General features: G+C 38.7%; 1 protein-coding gene across 2 annotated transcripts in view; it reads right to left on the bottom strand.

Annotated features, from left to right (window-relative positions):
- Positions 1 to 16,981, bottom strand: part of NTNG1 (netrin G1) — a 147,072-nt gene that overhangs the window by 17,966 nt on the left and 112,125 nt on the right. Inside the window, exon 6 of one of the 2 annotated variants that reach the window (XM_062004143.1) lies at positions 4,977 to 5,114. The exons of the other annotated variant lie outside the window; for it this stretch is intronic. Within the exon in view, the coding sequence (XP_061860127.1) occupies positions 4,977 to 5,114 (138 nt within the window). The remainder of the gene's footprint in view (positions 1 to 4,976; positions 5,115 to 16,981) is intronic. 2 annotated transcript variants of the gene reach the window in all.

The following is a 16,981-nucleotide window of genomic DNA, read 5'->3' on the forward strand; positions in this document are numbered from 1 at the left end:
ATTTGTGTAAAGCAGGTATTGTGAAAGCAGTATTTCATGTCTGCAGAGCAAGGGCAGCTTGTTCCTGGAAGAGAGCAATGTTCAGCCCCAATAGAATATCCTTTCCAATAAATTGGTTTTAGGTATTACTTCAGCTTCAAGCACAGCAATGTACTCCCTAGCACCAGTCCTGGCACCAAAACACACCAGAACTGAAGGTACACACAGAACCTGTGTGGAGGGGAAATCCCACCACAACCTGACCAGCTAAAAGCATTAGAACTGCTACTGGTAGGACGATACAAAAAGATATAGATGGGTTGTCTATGGCTGCCGGTTATGTCTATGGCAGGCAGTTGCAAAGGTGAACTGGAAGGCAGGGCAGCCCTGTCCTGAATTTGTGTTTTATTTGTGTTTTTTACAAAGTACAGTTTCACAGGCACAAGTTTGATGTGTAGGTGTTGAAGGATGCCCTGGGTACAAATATCTATAAAAGATCCCTTAACCTTCAGTGGGGGAGACAGTTCCATTTAATCTGTCTAGAAATGCATGATGTGTTTTTTCAGGAGAGATTTGGTTGGTTCTTTTCTTTTTGTTTTTAAGGGAATGAATGGTAACATATCTGTTCTTGCTGAATTGTAAACACAAACTTCCAAAAGAAAATGTTAATAGAAGTTCCAGGGTTACAATTTCAGGTTTGATTTTCTTTGGCAGTTCAATCTGATTTTGATCAAATGCTTCAGCTTCCAACATTTGTAACACATGATAAAAATGCACACAAAAAAGCTTATATTTAAATACTCATATAATAAGTTGAATGCACACTGTGACTGAATATGAATTATCTAACAGGCTGCAGTGAAATAAAAGTTCAGTCTGGAAGACAGATGCAAGGACTGAATGTAGTTTGAGCATTGAAGATAAGAGTGTAATCCTTTGGCTGCTTTAGTAAAAACTATTTAAAATGAATGAAAGAGGGTAAAATAACAGAATATTCAGAGCTTGACATAAGGCATCTGGCTGAAAACCCATTGCCAATTGTTTAAGATTCGCACTGTTGAACCAAGATTTAAAACAGTGATTCACAATAAACAATGCACTGAATTTAACTCAGGTACAAGCTACCCCTGGTAACTCTTGTACTTGGGCTAGGCTTTGTGGGGCTGCAGGCTCAATGCCTTGATTTGCTCACTGACTGTATGAAAGGATACACTCAATAACATTAATCACTGGACCTTCCCTCATCCTTTTTCCCCATGGGGGGTGATCGTGCCTAATGAATGTTAGAGCTGTGCTGGTAAACCGAGATTGGCAAAAGAGTCCTTTTTTCTTTGGCTGGTTGGATAAATGCGCAGCTGGTTCTGAAATCAATTCTCATGTGTGTGAAATTAAAAGGTGTTATTTTAAAATGCTCCTGTATCTGTGCAGTGGGATTTAGTCACCTGAAATGTCATGACCAAGAAATAGGATGTGAGGCTACAAGCAGCACACTTAGATAATCAAATAAATGGTCCTGCATAATATTTTTACTTCCTTTTTTTTTGAACTCTGGCAGTTCTTTTGTGTGTAAATGTTTCTGCCTTTTGTTACAGGTTCCTCTTATCACAAAGCACTATGTTCAGTTTAAGACTGACTCAAAACAGCTGTAGTTGCTGGTTAAATTTCTTGCCAGCCTTGGAGCTTTTTCTTCTGGTTTTATGTTAATTTTTAAAGGAAATAATTTATATTCTATGAAACGGAAAAACAAAATATAGCTCTGTATTTTCTCATGTTTCTGGAATTCTAAAAGGGTTTCTGGACCAAACTGTTCTGTTCTTAATTCATTCCTTGTGCTTTGATCTATGTAAGCATGCTGGTGAGAAACCCACTGTGGGGATCTGTGAGGTGGAGAGCTAAACCCCAGCAGCTCATGCGCACGTGACTCTGGGGAAGGCTTCCAAACAGCATGAGGCATAGCCATTGTGCCTCTTTATCTGAGGGCAGCAAACCTTCCTGTACCAACCAGACCCTGATGACCGCTGTGTCTATGTAGCAGATACCCCAAATTCAATAAGGCAACAGCTGATATCACGGTGCTTTTTATCTGGGAGGCAAAGTCTAAAATTGCATCTGACCTCTGGCTGCAGGGAGATGCCAAGCGACATGCGCTCTGCCTACATCCTCTGAGGGTTTGGATTGAGAAATCAGCAAGAGCAAGGCACCTAAATGAATATGTCTAAGGGTAACAGCTTCTGTGTCTTTTGTCCTTGTACCATGTGTGGTACAAGGTAGATTCCCAGCAGTAATTTATCTAATGATATACTGTGAGCTTTGGAAAACACTACAGGACTCCAGCCTTGTTTTTGACCCCAGTAGGGAAATATATAAATAACATATAAAACTAAGCTGCTCCATTTACTAATACAGTCATCCAAGTAATTACACTAGCTGTGGTACAGATTTAACTTATTTACAGGTCAAGCTTCTGGTTGCCCTAGGTCAGTGATTTTTAGCAACAAAGTTCCACAAGAATAGATTTTCTTAATAATGCCAATAGGCTATGTAAAACAAAATGGAAGCAAACTCCTATTGGTCTGTTGAGTGCGTGTGTATCCATTTTTGCATATATATATGTACAGCACAAACCCAGGGAAACAGAGCAAAACCAAACACTACATGTCCAGACAAAGAATCTTTTGGAGCTTTGCTAAGGCAAAAGAAGGAATTCTTTTTTTTCTTGTATATTGAGGTCTGCTTGCTTGCCCAGTCATTTGTTGAGGTTTCAGTGGGAGAATACCAAACAAAGCTAAAATTGCCAGACTACGAAATGAAATGAATTGGAATTCCATTCCTCCATGAAAAGACGTGAAACGAGATTTAAATCAGTGTCTACTTGGTAAAACACAGCAGTCTGATGGCTGTTCCATAAAACTGACAACGGCATCTAGTTGTGTTTCTTTTGAATTTGATCAGAGAATTTGGTCAAACTTGGAGAATATCTCACATTTACACAATCACACCGAGATTCATTCCGAAAATTACAACACAGTGAAGGAAACTTAATTAGTTTTGTCAGCAAATATAAAGGCACTAGCTTGCATTTCCAGAAACTGTCTAAAGCTTTTACAAATACTCTGATTCAGCTTAAATCAGGCTAATTATATGTTGAGCTCAAAAAAATCCTCATTTAAAAGAACGTTATTGGGGTTATAATGTCCAAACCTGCAAAGACAGGCAATACTGCAATTAATAAGCAATTGGTTTGACAAGCTAGTATATTATTATATTAATTATATGACTGTAAAATTTGCTCTGCAGACCTCAAGACCTGTTCAGTATCTCAGATATTTGTTTTTTCAGAGCTGCTGTGTGGACATGGTGTTTACTGTACTTTATTCAAATCCTACTGCAGAGAATCAGATCGATTTCACTTTTCATTTTTTTTCCCCTGTGGTTCCTGTCACTACAACGTCTCAACATTTCACAAATTCTAATGCTTGTTTTGCCAGTAGTTAGGGTAAGGTAGAGGGGGTACTGACAGCCTCCTATAAAAAGGGTGCAAAGCAGAGAGAGACCCTATAATTCCTGAGTACTTTTTGAGATACCTGGGATCTGAGTTTTCAAAATATGAATAACAGGGAACTCTCAGATTTTAAACAACACCTCACCTGCTTTCTGCTGCAATGGTAGGCACTCAAGGATTCTGGGAATCAAAACCCAAGTGCAAGCATCCAGAAATGGGGATGCAGTTAACAACCGTATGTGAAAAGTATGGTTTAAACAGCCTGCCAAATAATAACAGGAGCTTTCTGGCAGAAGTTGAGGCAGCCCAGTTTTTTTTGGTAACATTTTGCTGTGTTGCCCATGCAAACTTCCTTTCTCATTCATACACTAAGGCTAATTGGTCAATTATCACAATCTTTCCTGAATTTATTTTTTTTACAGATATACTTGCTGAATTGTCAGAAGCCCAGATTTTGCACTGCAGAGGTGCTCATCACTTGGAGAGGCAGCAGGAATCTCTAGCTTTATTGTCTGTTTGGTTTTTTAAGATGTGTAAGATTTGCATTTATTTTAGAGCACTTGTGATATACGGCCAATTTTATAATATTGGGCTAACAGGTGGCGGTAATTACATTCTCTTTTGTCTTTCTCAGTCTTAAAAATGAAAGCCAAGCTCTTGTAGAAATCTGTCTTTTGTATGTGTGTGTAAGAATGCAGAGAGGCAGGGAGAAAAGGTGAAAGAAAACATGAGGACACTCCAGACTTTCTGAAAGTAGATGATCAAAACAGTTGCAGAGAATAAATCTTAAGAATTTACTACAAAAGAAATCTGCAAGAAAATTCTAATCCTGTTCTTGGTATTTCCACTCGCTTGTATACAAGACCTGTTAACCAGAAGAGAAGCTAAATATACAACTAAGCATTCAAACAACAGCTGCTCTAGCAGTATTTATGCAAAATTTCAGCTCTTGGTTTTAAGGATGTTAAGTATACCTCCATTTTTTTTAGCTTTAACTTTTTGTCTAGTTTGCAGTAATTATGATGGGTAATGAGCCAGTGTTTTGCAATTTTGTTGTCCAGGGACATAGTTTTAAGGTATGAAAGCACAGTTAAGTTACTCAAGAAATTGAAGTTTAGCACAGAAAAAAAAGTGAACATGCAGAGAAATCACCTTTTGTCTTTTAGCAAGGATTTAAAATTTGGAGTTAATATGCTGACGTTTTAGTGCACAAAACTTATTTCACAGCTGGCGAGACATGTATAGTTACATATTTCAGTGGGAGCTCCTCCAGGTGTTAAGAGAGAGGACACTGAAAGCGTATTGAAATAAATGGATGGCACAGTCAGTTTACAGTCCTCATCTGGGAGTCTCCAGAAAGGTTCAGCAGTATTGGCATTCTTGCAGCTTGCAGAGTGTTCTGCTCATTCTCTGCTCCTAAGTCGCTGCATGTGACAGCACACAGACGCAGAGGCAGCAAAGTTGCGGGAGAGGGGCGACTCTCAGAGTTACTTACGTTGACAGCCCAAGCTGTGCCAGATATATCCCGGCAGACATTTATCACATTTAGGCCCTGATGTTCCCTCCTTACACTCACAAAATCCTCTGTCATTACAGCGATCATGGACTGAACCAAAAGGGTTACAATAACAGTCTGCAGAAACAAGACAACACATACACACTGGATTCAGGTCTACATACAGTGATAATGCATTCAATACCAATCAAGGGTGCATTTCCAGTGCTAAAGGTAAAGGAAGACTGTCTATTTAGGATATCTAGAGTAGTGACTATAACTACTATAGTCCATTTATCTGTTTGCATATGTCATTTCAGGAAAAGACATTTTATGAAGTGAAGAGAAAAAGTAAACAGAAAAGATATAAAGGCAAGAAGGCACTGTTGTCTTTGCAGGTAAGTGATTGAAACAGATTCTCTTTTGGTAAGAGTATTTTTGACAATTTAATGAACATTAGAAAAGCTTTGTATGGTAAGGATATATCAATATGCCATCAGAGTGAAATGGTTTGCATTATTAAAATAGATTTATCTATATTACTCAATATTTTTAGAAGCACTGAATGTCTTTACGGGGCTATATAAATGCACTTTACTTATTTCCAAGATAGTCTTCCTTTATAGTTCTGAGCAGTATAATACTTTCTGTGGATATTTGCCATTAAATTGATGAGATTGTGTTTATCAGTGATGTTAATAAACCTTTTACATATTCCACGAGAAGCTTGAGGTGAGCACTAAAGTAACGTAAAAGCGATCAGAACTGTCTTTACGCTGCCATTTTAATTTCTCTCACCTCCCAGTGGGCAGAGGGAAAACACAATGAGGCTCATTCCCTGCTGTGTATTTTCCACGTGTGTTCACCTACTGAACAAACGACATGGGTAACCCATTTCCTCCCACAACGCTGACTGTGGTGTTCGTTCACAGCCCTTTTATTTAATGCAATTACAACATCCACGTTCAGCTTTCAGCCAGCTGAACAAAGACAAGACAGTAGTTAGCAGAGCACATTTCTGACACACTGGCTCTTCAGCATTTTTTTGTTTTGTTGGGTTTTTTTTTTTGAATGAAGGTCTGTATCCTATTTGTATGTAGACCCATGTAGACCCAGAGTAACTCCACTGTCAACTGAGACCACAAATGCATTTTGGCAACATCTGATCTCTGTTGCTACTGAAGGCGAAAGATACACAAATTGATTCCTGAATCTGGGCAACCTGCTGGGAGTCTGCCTTTATATGTCTGTGAATCACTGCTACTTTGATGACTACCTTTGGCAATTGTTCCCTAGTGTGAGGTTAAACCCCAGCGATGGCGTTGAACTGGAGAGTAAAACATAAAATAATCCAATGGAAAAACTATGACAGGAAAAAAATTGCCAGGAAGACATTTGTCATCTGTTGTCTCAGTGTTTATTAACTATAAATTACAGATGGCACTTTGAACATTTGGCATGCTGAAGAAGAATAGCTACCTTTGGTAAACAGAGTTCCACAACAATAACAGAGTCAATTAGCTAGCAGCATTCATTAATGAAGTTGAAAACTGATGCCAAAAATACTGTGCAAGGCTGAGCAGAATTGTAGTAGAGTGAGTGCCACTTGAAAAGCTGGCAGTTCCCATGTTCAGTGGATGTACGAAATGTTTATGTAAACACTCAGAGCTGAGATACAGACTGAATGCAGGTGGTAAAATTTGCCTGAAGAGCATTTATAGAAAAAATTGGAAGACAAAAATCATGGAATGACAGTAGAAAGAGAGGGGCCGATGCTTGTATGTGAAAAATAGCGTAGTTGGGCATAATGGAATTACAGGCATTTAAGCAAGTGTTTGTCAAAGCTTTCCTACTGAACTCTTTTATATAAATACATAAGAACTATCAGGCCCATACTGTGTTGTTTAAAGGAAAGTAGATGGTGGACACAGAACCTGAAGCCAGGCCCTTTTACAAAAGTAGTAAATGAAATCGGAACACCAAACAGACCCAGTAACCTTTAGTAACTGAATCTAGCCTCCATCTTTCGCAATACACAACTGATACCACAGACATATAACCTACAGAGGCCCACCAAACAGCCAAGCTCATTGTCCAACACAGTATCACAGGCTGTGGAAAACTTTCTGCCAAACAAACCTTCCAAACACTTAAGATGTTAAAAAGCTCACAAGCCACAACTCCATTGTGCCACAGGGAGGTAGTGAATGTTTCCAATGCCCTTACCACAATAAAGTATTAAATACTACTAAATTAACATTCCCAGATCATCCTAATAAGCAGACCACACACCAGGCTCCAGGACAGGGAAAAAAACCCCACATCCCTGAAGATCTGAACTGGGAAGGAATTCTCCTCCTGACCTCCACGTGGTGATTGTTTGAAGGACAGGAAGATGACAGTCATCTCTTCCCTGAGATTCAATACATTAATGTGATGCTGCCAACAATAGCCAACCGAAGTAAGTGAAAAAGGAGGTTGGGAAAATGGTCTGAAGCTTACAAGCTTGCTGCTTATTAGTCTGGGTTGACAGTGGCTACAGGACAACGCTCAGGGTTCACTTAGCCATATATCATTAGGGTTGAAAAACTCAAGGTCTCGTAGCTATTAACTGAAGCTTAAGCCTGAGTGATTGCGAGGTTGGCTTTCTTATAGGTGTGATGGTAATTATCATTTCAGCATCCATGTTTGTTGAAAGGCAAAGGAAAAGCTTTATTACTCTGGGTCTACTTGGTGGCTTTCACGCCATCAGTGCTTGCCATTCACGGAAATACAGTTATTAGGACTTGATCAAGACCTTGTAGAAATAAAACGCTCTTCAAGCTGTTAAATTCTGTTTCACTGAAGGATGTCAAGTGAGTGGCTTTTAACTTGCAAATGCCTTGATTTATTTAGAAACTGTTGTTGCCCATGTGATGTAAATTTGCAGTTAATTGATGAATTTTGGATTTTCCATTTTAAGAAATATTTTTTTTTCTCCCCTGCAGAAATGAGGGGCATAACATGATTATATCCTAGCCCACTGTATGAATGTCTTGCATTTGGTTCACTGGTAAAAACCTTCTCAGTATTTCCAGTCTTTGTAACTTGTCAGCTTTAAAAGAAAACATTTTCCATTTTCTCCATGTAGTTAACGCACAAATTTGTTATCCACATACTTACCAGATATATTTATCAAAACTATATAAGTAGTTGTAATAAATCAGAGCCAAAGCCCTGTTAGCTGCCATTAAATTAGTTTATCCAAACATTTTTTACCTTTCTACATATGTGGCTGGAGAGGAAAGAATTAGCCTGGAAAAAACGACTTTCATATGGGAATAAGACTTGCACATGTCACTGGAAATCTGCTTATCACAACATTCATGCCGACACTTCACTCGTACTTAAAACCAAAAACACTGCTTTTAAACTCAGAGAGAAGAGAAATGAGCGTTTCCAATAGAGCAAGACTCTTTGTGCTTGACCTAGAAGGATGGTGAATCCATCAGCTCTCTCAGAGTTGAAAATAGTCTACATTTTGCCCAGTCAGGAGCCCCGGGTGAGGAAAGCACGTTAAGCAGTAACTTTTGTTTTTTGAGAAGCGCCTACGTGTCTGCTTCACTTCATCGGCTTTAAATCATATGAAAGTCTCCTTAAGTTGACAAATCAGCTGGAATACATACATTTTGTATGCAGGATGATCACTTAGATCCTAAAAACTTAGTTCAACAAGAATATTACTTAAAACAAATTACCAAATAGGTAGCAAACCAGGGTTTGATTCTGTAGTCATCTCACACTGTAGCACGTTGCCTTTGCATTTGTTTTTTAAGACTTGTGTCTTAATGAAAGGTTTTAAATTTTATTTCTGCAGAATCTGAGCAATTTAGAAGTGCACAGTTGTTTTACTAAGGCATTCTAAATACATGACTTGCAAATTAAGTTAAAATTGGCTTTTTTTGACTCCTGGTTTATTAACTTGTCTTATGTAGCTACACCCGCTGTCTGAGCCTTTCAGTATACATGGGAAAACAGCTTACTGAAGGAGGTGATGAAAAATCCCAACTAGAATAGTTTAGTGTCATATTCTTTAGGCCTATTTAGGCAGCTGGAATTACACAGCCCTGATGCCATAGTGATGATGTCTGTCATCTACACCAAACAAATATGAGAGACGGTGGGGTTTTTTCCCCCAAGAACATGTGATTGGGTTAATCTCCTCAGCACAGTCATGGAAAATCATGACTTGTCTACTAAAGGTCTTATTAGCTCAGACTAATTAATGTCAAAGGAGATCATCATGCCTTTTCTGAACGTGTTGCCAAGCAAAGTTAAAAGGAGGACACGTGAAATGTAGAGTGTGGATGGATCTGGCTGTTTGTCACAAAATAAAATGTGAATCTGTCAAGCTGCAGACTGAAACAAACAATGGTACCTAAATAGTTTCTGGCTTGAAGCTCGGCAATGGATTATAAAATTATTAAAACATTATTTATTCACCCATAGTCTATTTTGGCATGGAAATGTCTTGTAAGTACTTTTTTTTTGTGCTTCCTGGAAAATAGAAAGAAAAGAAATGGCTGTGAAAATCCAGAACACATCACACGAGGAAAATCTCCTCTTCTGTTTGTTTTCAGAACAGTGCCTTTTGTTGGCTACCTGTCAACTACTGGCCATTGTATGAGACTTCCTTTACTATGTTCAGTCTTCACTGGAAGTGTCCTAACTTCCTTCTGGTATGATAAAAGACCTGATTTTTTTTTGCTATATATTCTTTTATATTACATTTTCTTTAATTGTACATATTGGATATTTATAGCAGATGCTAGGTTTAAAGCACTGTTTTCACCTAGTAATTCCTTTTCTGAACTGCCATCTGAAATGGATTTGACAAATTCTGTTTCTAACCATATGGGCATAATTGGAGTTTCTCCTCTAAGGAGAGGGGAGGTAACACTGCATTTACAGCCCTGTGCTTGGGAGTACTGTCAGCTGCAACATGTGCTTACGAAATTTAAGTGAACAAAAGGGGTCATTAAACACCACTCCCCATGTCCTATTGATATAGCTGGCAACTTTTGTAGGTCTCCAAGCAAACATTCAAGAGTCATAGAATCATATTGGTTGGAAAAGACCTTTAAGATCATCAAGACCAACCACTAACCTCACACTGCCAAGCCCACAATTAGTCTTTGCTAATAATTTAAGTATTCAGAACAGGTATTCAACAGGTGGCTCAACCCTTGAGTTTTCAGGTGCGAGACTCCAGCATGGCTCCGTTCTGCAGAAGGGCAGCATGGTCAGTCTCTCAGGGGATTCCGGGGAAAGTCTTCCCGGGACCTTTAGCCAGGGAGGTTCATCATCACATACAGATTCAGGATACCTCCTTGAGGCTACAGGGGCAACGGAAATGAGGTGCAAAGTCTACACATGTTCTTATCCATTGAAAAAGCTCATTCTGGCTCAAGTGGCGAGTAAGCAGCAGTGGGTCCCTAGCAGCTGCCCGTAGCTGAAAAGGCAGAGAAGAAAAGCCGCAGTTACCCCGGGACTGACCTATGCACACATTTTCATCGTCCAGCTCTGCAGAAGCATTTCTGAAGTAGCCCAGCCTGCATAACTCACAGTGCTGACCTCTAGTGTTGTGCTTACAGCTCACGCAAATGACCGTATTGAGCAGCTCGATGTAACTGCACCGGTTGGAGTGCCCGAAGCATTCACAGTCTTTCAAGGAAGAACAGAAATGTATACAAAATGTATACAGCAGCAGAGTAACAGCACATTACATGCTCAGTAAAAATGAACCATGAAGAGAAGTACGAATGAATGGCACATACATGTTAATCAATGTAACATGGACAACAGCAGATGCTCATCTGCAATGGAAGTGGCGTTTGTTTCAGGCAGGTTAGCGTGACCCGACAACCATGGCATGACGTCGAAGGTTGGCTCTGTTGGCAGACCTGATGGAACTGAAGCATTTGCAGTTGTAAACCTTTCAGGGGTACTGGAGGCTCAGTTTCCGTTGATAGAAATGCAGATCTTTTTGCACATTTGAGATGACTATCAATCGAGACTGGGAAATACTTCTTCGTCTTATAAACATTAAATACATCGGACAAAACTGTCAAACTTCATCATGCTTCAATCCACAACTGTAAGTAAAAGGAAAGCTTTGTTCTAACACAAATGGTGAGTATTCTAAAACCCTCCTGAGCTTGGAGTGCTGTAGCCAGTGGGCACTCTGGGAACTAGAATTTTATCTCAAGACCAAACAAATCTCTAGTTTGACAATTTTGTCCAGCACCTCCTAAAACAGTTAACCGAGAAGAAAAGGAAGAGAAGGAGGTGTTATTTAAGAGCTACTTGTACAGTACTTCTGAGGTAAACATTAAACCAATTTAACATTCTGAGATGAAAAACAATTGGGCCAGAAAAGATCATGAGAATCATGCAATGTGTGCTGAGCAGAATGTACGCGTACTGCAGCCACCTGAAATCCAGCTGGAGTGATGGGCACTTCTTAAAAACCCCTTCACTAAACACAGAATGCTAGCGTCTTTCACTGTTTCATCACAAACAATGCTTTGTTTTATGCAGAAAGAAGTTACAAATGTATCAAAATCACAATAGAAGGCACAGATATGCTTTGTGTAGGAAACCTGTGTAAGTCTCATCATTCAGCTCTGAGATTATCAGTCCAGAATGAATGCAGGATCATCAGAGAAGCAGAGAGCCTATTTAAAAAGTGAAGACTAAGGGAATTTGTTTAGTCTAGAAACTAGAAGACAAGGGATATAACAGGGCTGTATATACATCAAGGAGATAGCCTTCTGCCATCTAAAGTGAGCGTCTGTGCTAATGGCACAAGAACAAGTGGCTGCAAACTGGCCACTGAGAAATTTCAACTGGAAATTAGGAGCTGGTATCCAACCAAGGCACTGAGGTTCTGGAACACCTACCAATTTGTAGCATAACTCCTGATGCTTCAGAGATGTAGTTTATTAACTCTTGAAAGACATTACAGTATGTTTCCTGCAGTAATGGAGTACTGGATGCAGTGACTCTGAAGGACTTCCAGGTCTGGAAGTTAACTTAGCCTGTTGTTAAATGAAGCTGTAGCACAGAGTGTAAAATGTTTCCATACATCATGAGAGGCCAGGTCCCCTGCACTACCTTTCCTATGGTGTGCTTCTGATTATGCTGGGGCACCTAAAGAGAGCCCACAGATTGTTGGCACAGGGCATCAGGTACAATATCTATGCCTTGTTTTAAATAAAGAAATAACAATACTGGTACGTGAGTATGGGGAGATTATGCACACCTAATATTTATACATAGTTCTTTCGCTGCTGTCTGATATGTTGGCATGTGTCTTATACTCAACAACACTTAGCACAATGTATGCTTCAATCTTTAGAGCTTGCCTTCCTGCCTCCAGGAAACATGAATTTAGTGTCCCTGTATCCATTTAGTTAACAAACAGGCATCCTTGCTCCCCTCAATGTTATACTGCTAACCCAATGTTTCGTGGTTTGTGCCAATCTGATGATTTGGATGCCTGTAACTGCAAGGGTCAGTAAAACATTTGGTTATCAATCCCAGCAGATTACTTATCATTTGACATCACTGAGTGGGGAGGAGAAAAGTGTTAATTTTTGCTGCCTTTTGCACCTGGTCAGTGTGATTCAGCATCTCAGCCAGCCACCCAGCAGCATTTCTCCCCTTGTACATCCATCTTGCTCAAGCAAAAACTGCCTGTGTGGAGCAGAGGCAACAGAACTAAAAGTGGAAACTAGCAAACAGAAGTCATGGGGAAAACTGTTCTGGTGGAAAGTTTTTATGTATTTGATTTTTAAAATAAGACTGGTTAGGGATGATCAATCTGATCCTCAGTTTCAGAAGCAATGCTGTTTTACTCTGGTCTCTGCTACCATTAGACACTTTGTTTCGATGAGATGATACCATACTGCTCTGTTTGTCACACTTGTGGCTGAACATAATCATATGTAGGTGAATTCAGAGGAAATCATTTACCTTGTTTTTTGAATCAGTAACAGGAAAACAGAATACTACATTTTTATGCTTCAAAAATACTCAGACTATTAAAAAGTGACAGCAAATTAGACTATGCAACACCATCTCTTGTGATTAAAGTAGCAGAAAGACATGGAAAATATTTTGTGAATACTTCCACTCTGAAATTGTGATATGACCTTCAATAGTATTACTAGTACATGTAACTAACCATTACAAAAGCACAGGAAACAAAGTTGAACAGAAAGTAATTGCTTCTGTAGCAAAGCTTTCTCCAAGTTCTGATTTGGACTGAAGAAACATCTAATAATTATGAAGGACTTAGTTGATGTGCACACATGCTCCTAAAAGATATGCAGGACTACTCAAATTCAGGTGTGGCCCGTTAACACTAAGGGTAAACCATGTGGCCAATTCTTGATTGTATTCCTTTGGGTACTGCTCTTCTGTAACCACTGTGCTGTGTCTCCAAGTTAGACTAAGACACAGTAAAGTTCCAGGAATCTTGATCATCAGACTGGTAAATGCTACATAGTGTAGGAAAAAGCCCAGTTCACTAAAAAAACAGTCTAAGATCTGATAAAAATTTGGCAGTGGCACAAAGGAAAAAAGAAAGGCATCAGAAGCGAAGATTAAATCATTTTTTTTCTTCTTTTTTTGCTTTCCCCCTGCCCTTCCATTTTGCTAGTGAAATAATATGAACTTATTTTGCATATTGCTGTCAACCTGATCAGTGAATCATTTTTACACCCTTCTGTGTTTATTTAAAAAACCCAAACCTATGTTAAAGGGTCTTCATATGATTGAAGTGGAATTATTTTCTCCACTGGCTACATGAAGTGCTACCCTAAACGAGTCAAATGTAGGATCTAGAATTGTACTTAGTATCTTGCCAGCTGGGAAGCTAATGTCTATCAGTGCTGTAGGGCCTTCCTAGATAATCATGTGGTTCACCTTAACCAGCACACGGAGACCAGAAAACATCATGCTTATTAGAATGGTCAGAAGCACAGCTTAGGGTTTTTAGGCACATGTCTCTGGCTAGCAGCCCAACCACTTTCCTGTGCTGGCAAAGCCATGTAATCACTGAAGGCGACCGGGAAAAGTACCAAAATCAGGCTGCAAATGACTCAGTGACAATGAAATGACATGAGCTTACAGTGCTAGAAAATGCTGCTTTCAGTTCTAAGTACCACATGTCAGAAAAGACAGATAAACTGGAGATAGGTTTAAGCTGAATAACAATAAATTGAGTAAATGGCTTGGAAAATAAAACCTCAGAAGAGAGGTAAAGATAGCTATATAGGTATGATATAGGAAGGGAAAAGGGAAAAGAGATGGCCGTGTTAGATTTGGTAATTACTTTGGAATGATTCAGGACTTGTCAAATCCCTTGCCAACTCATAGGAGGGTTGACTGCATGAGCCTTTAAAGACTAGTTCCAATGCAATGATTCTATTACAACAATCTTGATCCTGCTGTGGAAAGCATCATAAAATTACCTATGGAAGGAGGCTCATGAAGAGGTTCCTCATTTAATTGTTTTGTTCCCGTAAATGGAATACTTTTTCCCTCCATTATAGTGCTATGCATTTACATCTTTGTGATGACATACTATGGTGCTGAGAGGACAAGGTTCAGCTGAAACCTCAGCTGTGAGCAGTAAAACGTGAAACATCGTCACATGAAACAATGATAAACACACGTGGAAGGGAACCATAACTTTCAAGCTAAGGCAGGGGATGCATGAGCAGCTATCAGTGTCATTTTCTAATTAAAAGCACAAAGTATTTCAAGAAAAGTGCATTCAGAAGTCAGTAAAATACTTTTTTATGTTTTCATTTCCCAGCAGCTCTGTGCTCCTCCTCTACATGCTGACAGAAGGCAAAGAAAGGAGATTTCATTGCAACCTTAGAAATGGCCTGCTTCATAACAAACAGTATGGCTCATTATCATGATCTCATCAAATGGGTCAAACTATGTTCCAACATTTGTTAATATCCCTGTTGCTTGTTAATATGTATTGCATGAATAACGAGATAGTCACAATAGCTACAGAAAGACAAAACATCTTTATACATACTCTTTACAGATAAATTGATGAGGAAAAAAAATGACAAGATCTCAGGGTCCAGACTGTGAATGATAGATATGCAAATGAAACAGGCTGCCTGTAAGTCATCCTTCATTATGCCCATATAATTCTATTACTCTGATAAACCTCTGAAACACCAGTCCAAAATGTAACGCCTACACTCTGAATTTGCACACTATTACAATACAATGAAGATGTAAAGCACACTTACAATGCATTAAAAGCCACAACTATGCATTACACTCCATGGCATTTACAGATACTTCTTGAGGATAGGGACAATTGACTTTTTATGTATTGTTGGCCCTCAACTAATCTGCTTATGTATCCTCGTTTATAATTTAATACATATAATTGAGGAAAGCAAGGCTAGGAAACAAAACTCTAAGCAACAATCTGAATGGTCGTATTCATACATTTAACTCATTCAAAACCAAATGCCATGTCACTTTATATGCTAGCAGTGACTGTCTAAGAAGCATATTATTTTCTTTGTATGGCTTATGTTTATGTGACTTAATGCTTCTGTTGTTAATGCAGATGCCTCACCAGTAAGCTGATGGGTACACTTCACAGATATTCCAGATTCATACAGTGCAATGTTTTCACAACACAGAGCACTATGGAATCACTGTATGAATCCAAGAATTCCTACCTCTCTTGTGGTTTGCAACTTGAACAGAAGAAACAGTTGACATAGCTAACTTGGGAGCAACTGGATAGGTAATAAAATGAACAGTAAATTAGAAATGATATAATATAGGAACAAACAAAAAGATCAAAATAAAACTCTTTTTCCAACTTTTAAATTAACTTTAACAATGGCTATGGTTTTGTAAGGAAAGGATGAAAGTTAGGGAAAATGAATTGCATACTGTAAACTACTGAATCATTTGAGATGGAATGCCCAAGGCAGAGACTGTAATTCACATCTACACACTTGGGCAGTTTTGTGTTAGAGGTTACTTGATAATTTCTCCCAATCTGTGACCAGAGTGGTCTGTAAAGGATTTTGGTAAGCTTGTTTTATTTCATTGCTTATTTATTCCGGCCTAACAGCATAAACACAAAGAAAAGACAATAAAATACTATTAGGTATAGGCAGATTTCTGTAATTATTGTCTTCACATACTATCCTTGACCAAAATACTTAATCTACAGTAAATGTTAAACACAGTCACAATACGCTGCAAACATGGAAAGTGAACAGAAAAGCTTGCAAGTTTTTGTGCTTTGTGTTCCCTAACAAAACCTCCAAACCAGATCTACCGAAACTTATTTTCGGTGAAGAAACATGGAATAATTTTGTACTGTGCAAGATGTATTTTGCAATGAAGTTGAATCTTAGATCACAGGCAGTATAATTAAGCTATGGAATCCATTAAAATGGTAAGTATCATTTCCTTAGCAATGTTTTTATCTAAAATTCTTGTGAATAATGCAGGCTAATCCTTACAGAGGGCAGAGAGCGGTCTGGGGTTTTTTTCTTCAAAGAACACATGCAAAAGGTTGGAATGGGCTAAATAAACTTATTGGAATGCTACATATCATTTCTTCAGGGATATTTAATTCAAAGTATATGTAAATAATGCAAGATAAAGTACACAGCTGATCCTTATAGTGAGCACAGGTCAATTAGTGTATTCGGTTTTGTTGGGCACATAGAAACTTGTGCATGCAACGTGGTAGATTTTATACTTATGTGTTTGTGTTTCTATTTGATCATTGTGGTTTAACTTCATCCCTTCCAATGTGACTCACCAATGGATTCCCAATACATTTTGTTCAGTTTAGTAGCTATTTTCTAGATGCTCTTTTCATTAATTCTGTTCTTCATCTATATGTGTAATAGCACAGAACGGACACCCTTTGAACAGTAAAAGCGAGCTACAGG

The sequence above is a fragment of the Colius striatus genome, chromosome 10, assembly GCF_028858725.1.
Source record: "Colius striatus isolate bColStr4 chromosome 10, bColStr4.1.hap1, whole genome shotgun sequence".
Lineage (NCBI taxonomy): Eukaryota > Metazoa > Chordata > Aves > Coliiformes > Coliidae > Colius > Colius striatus.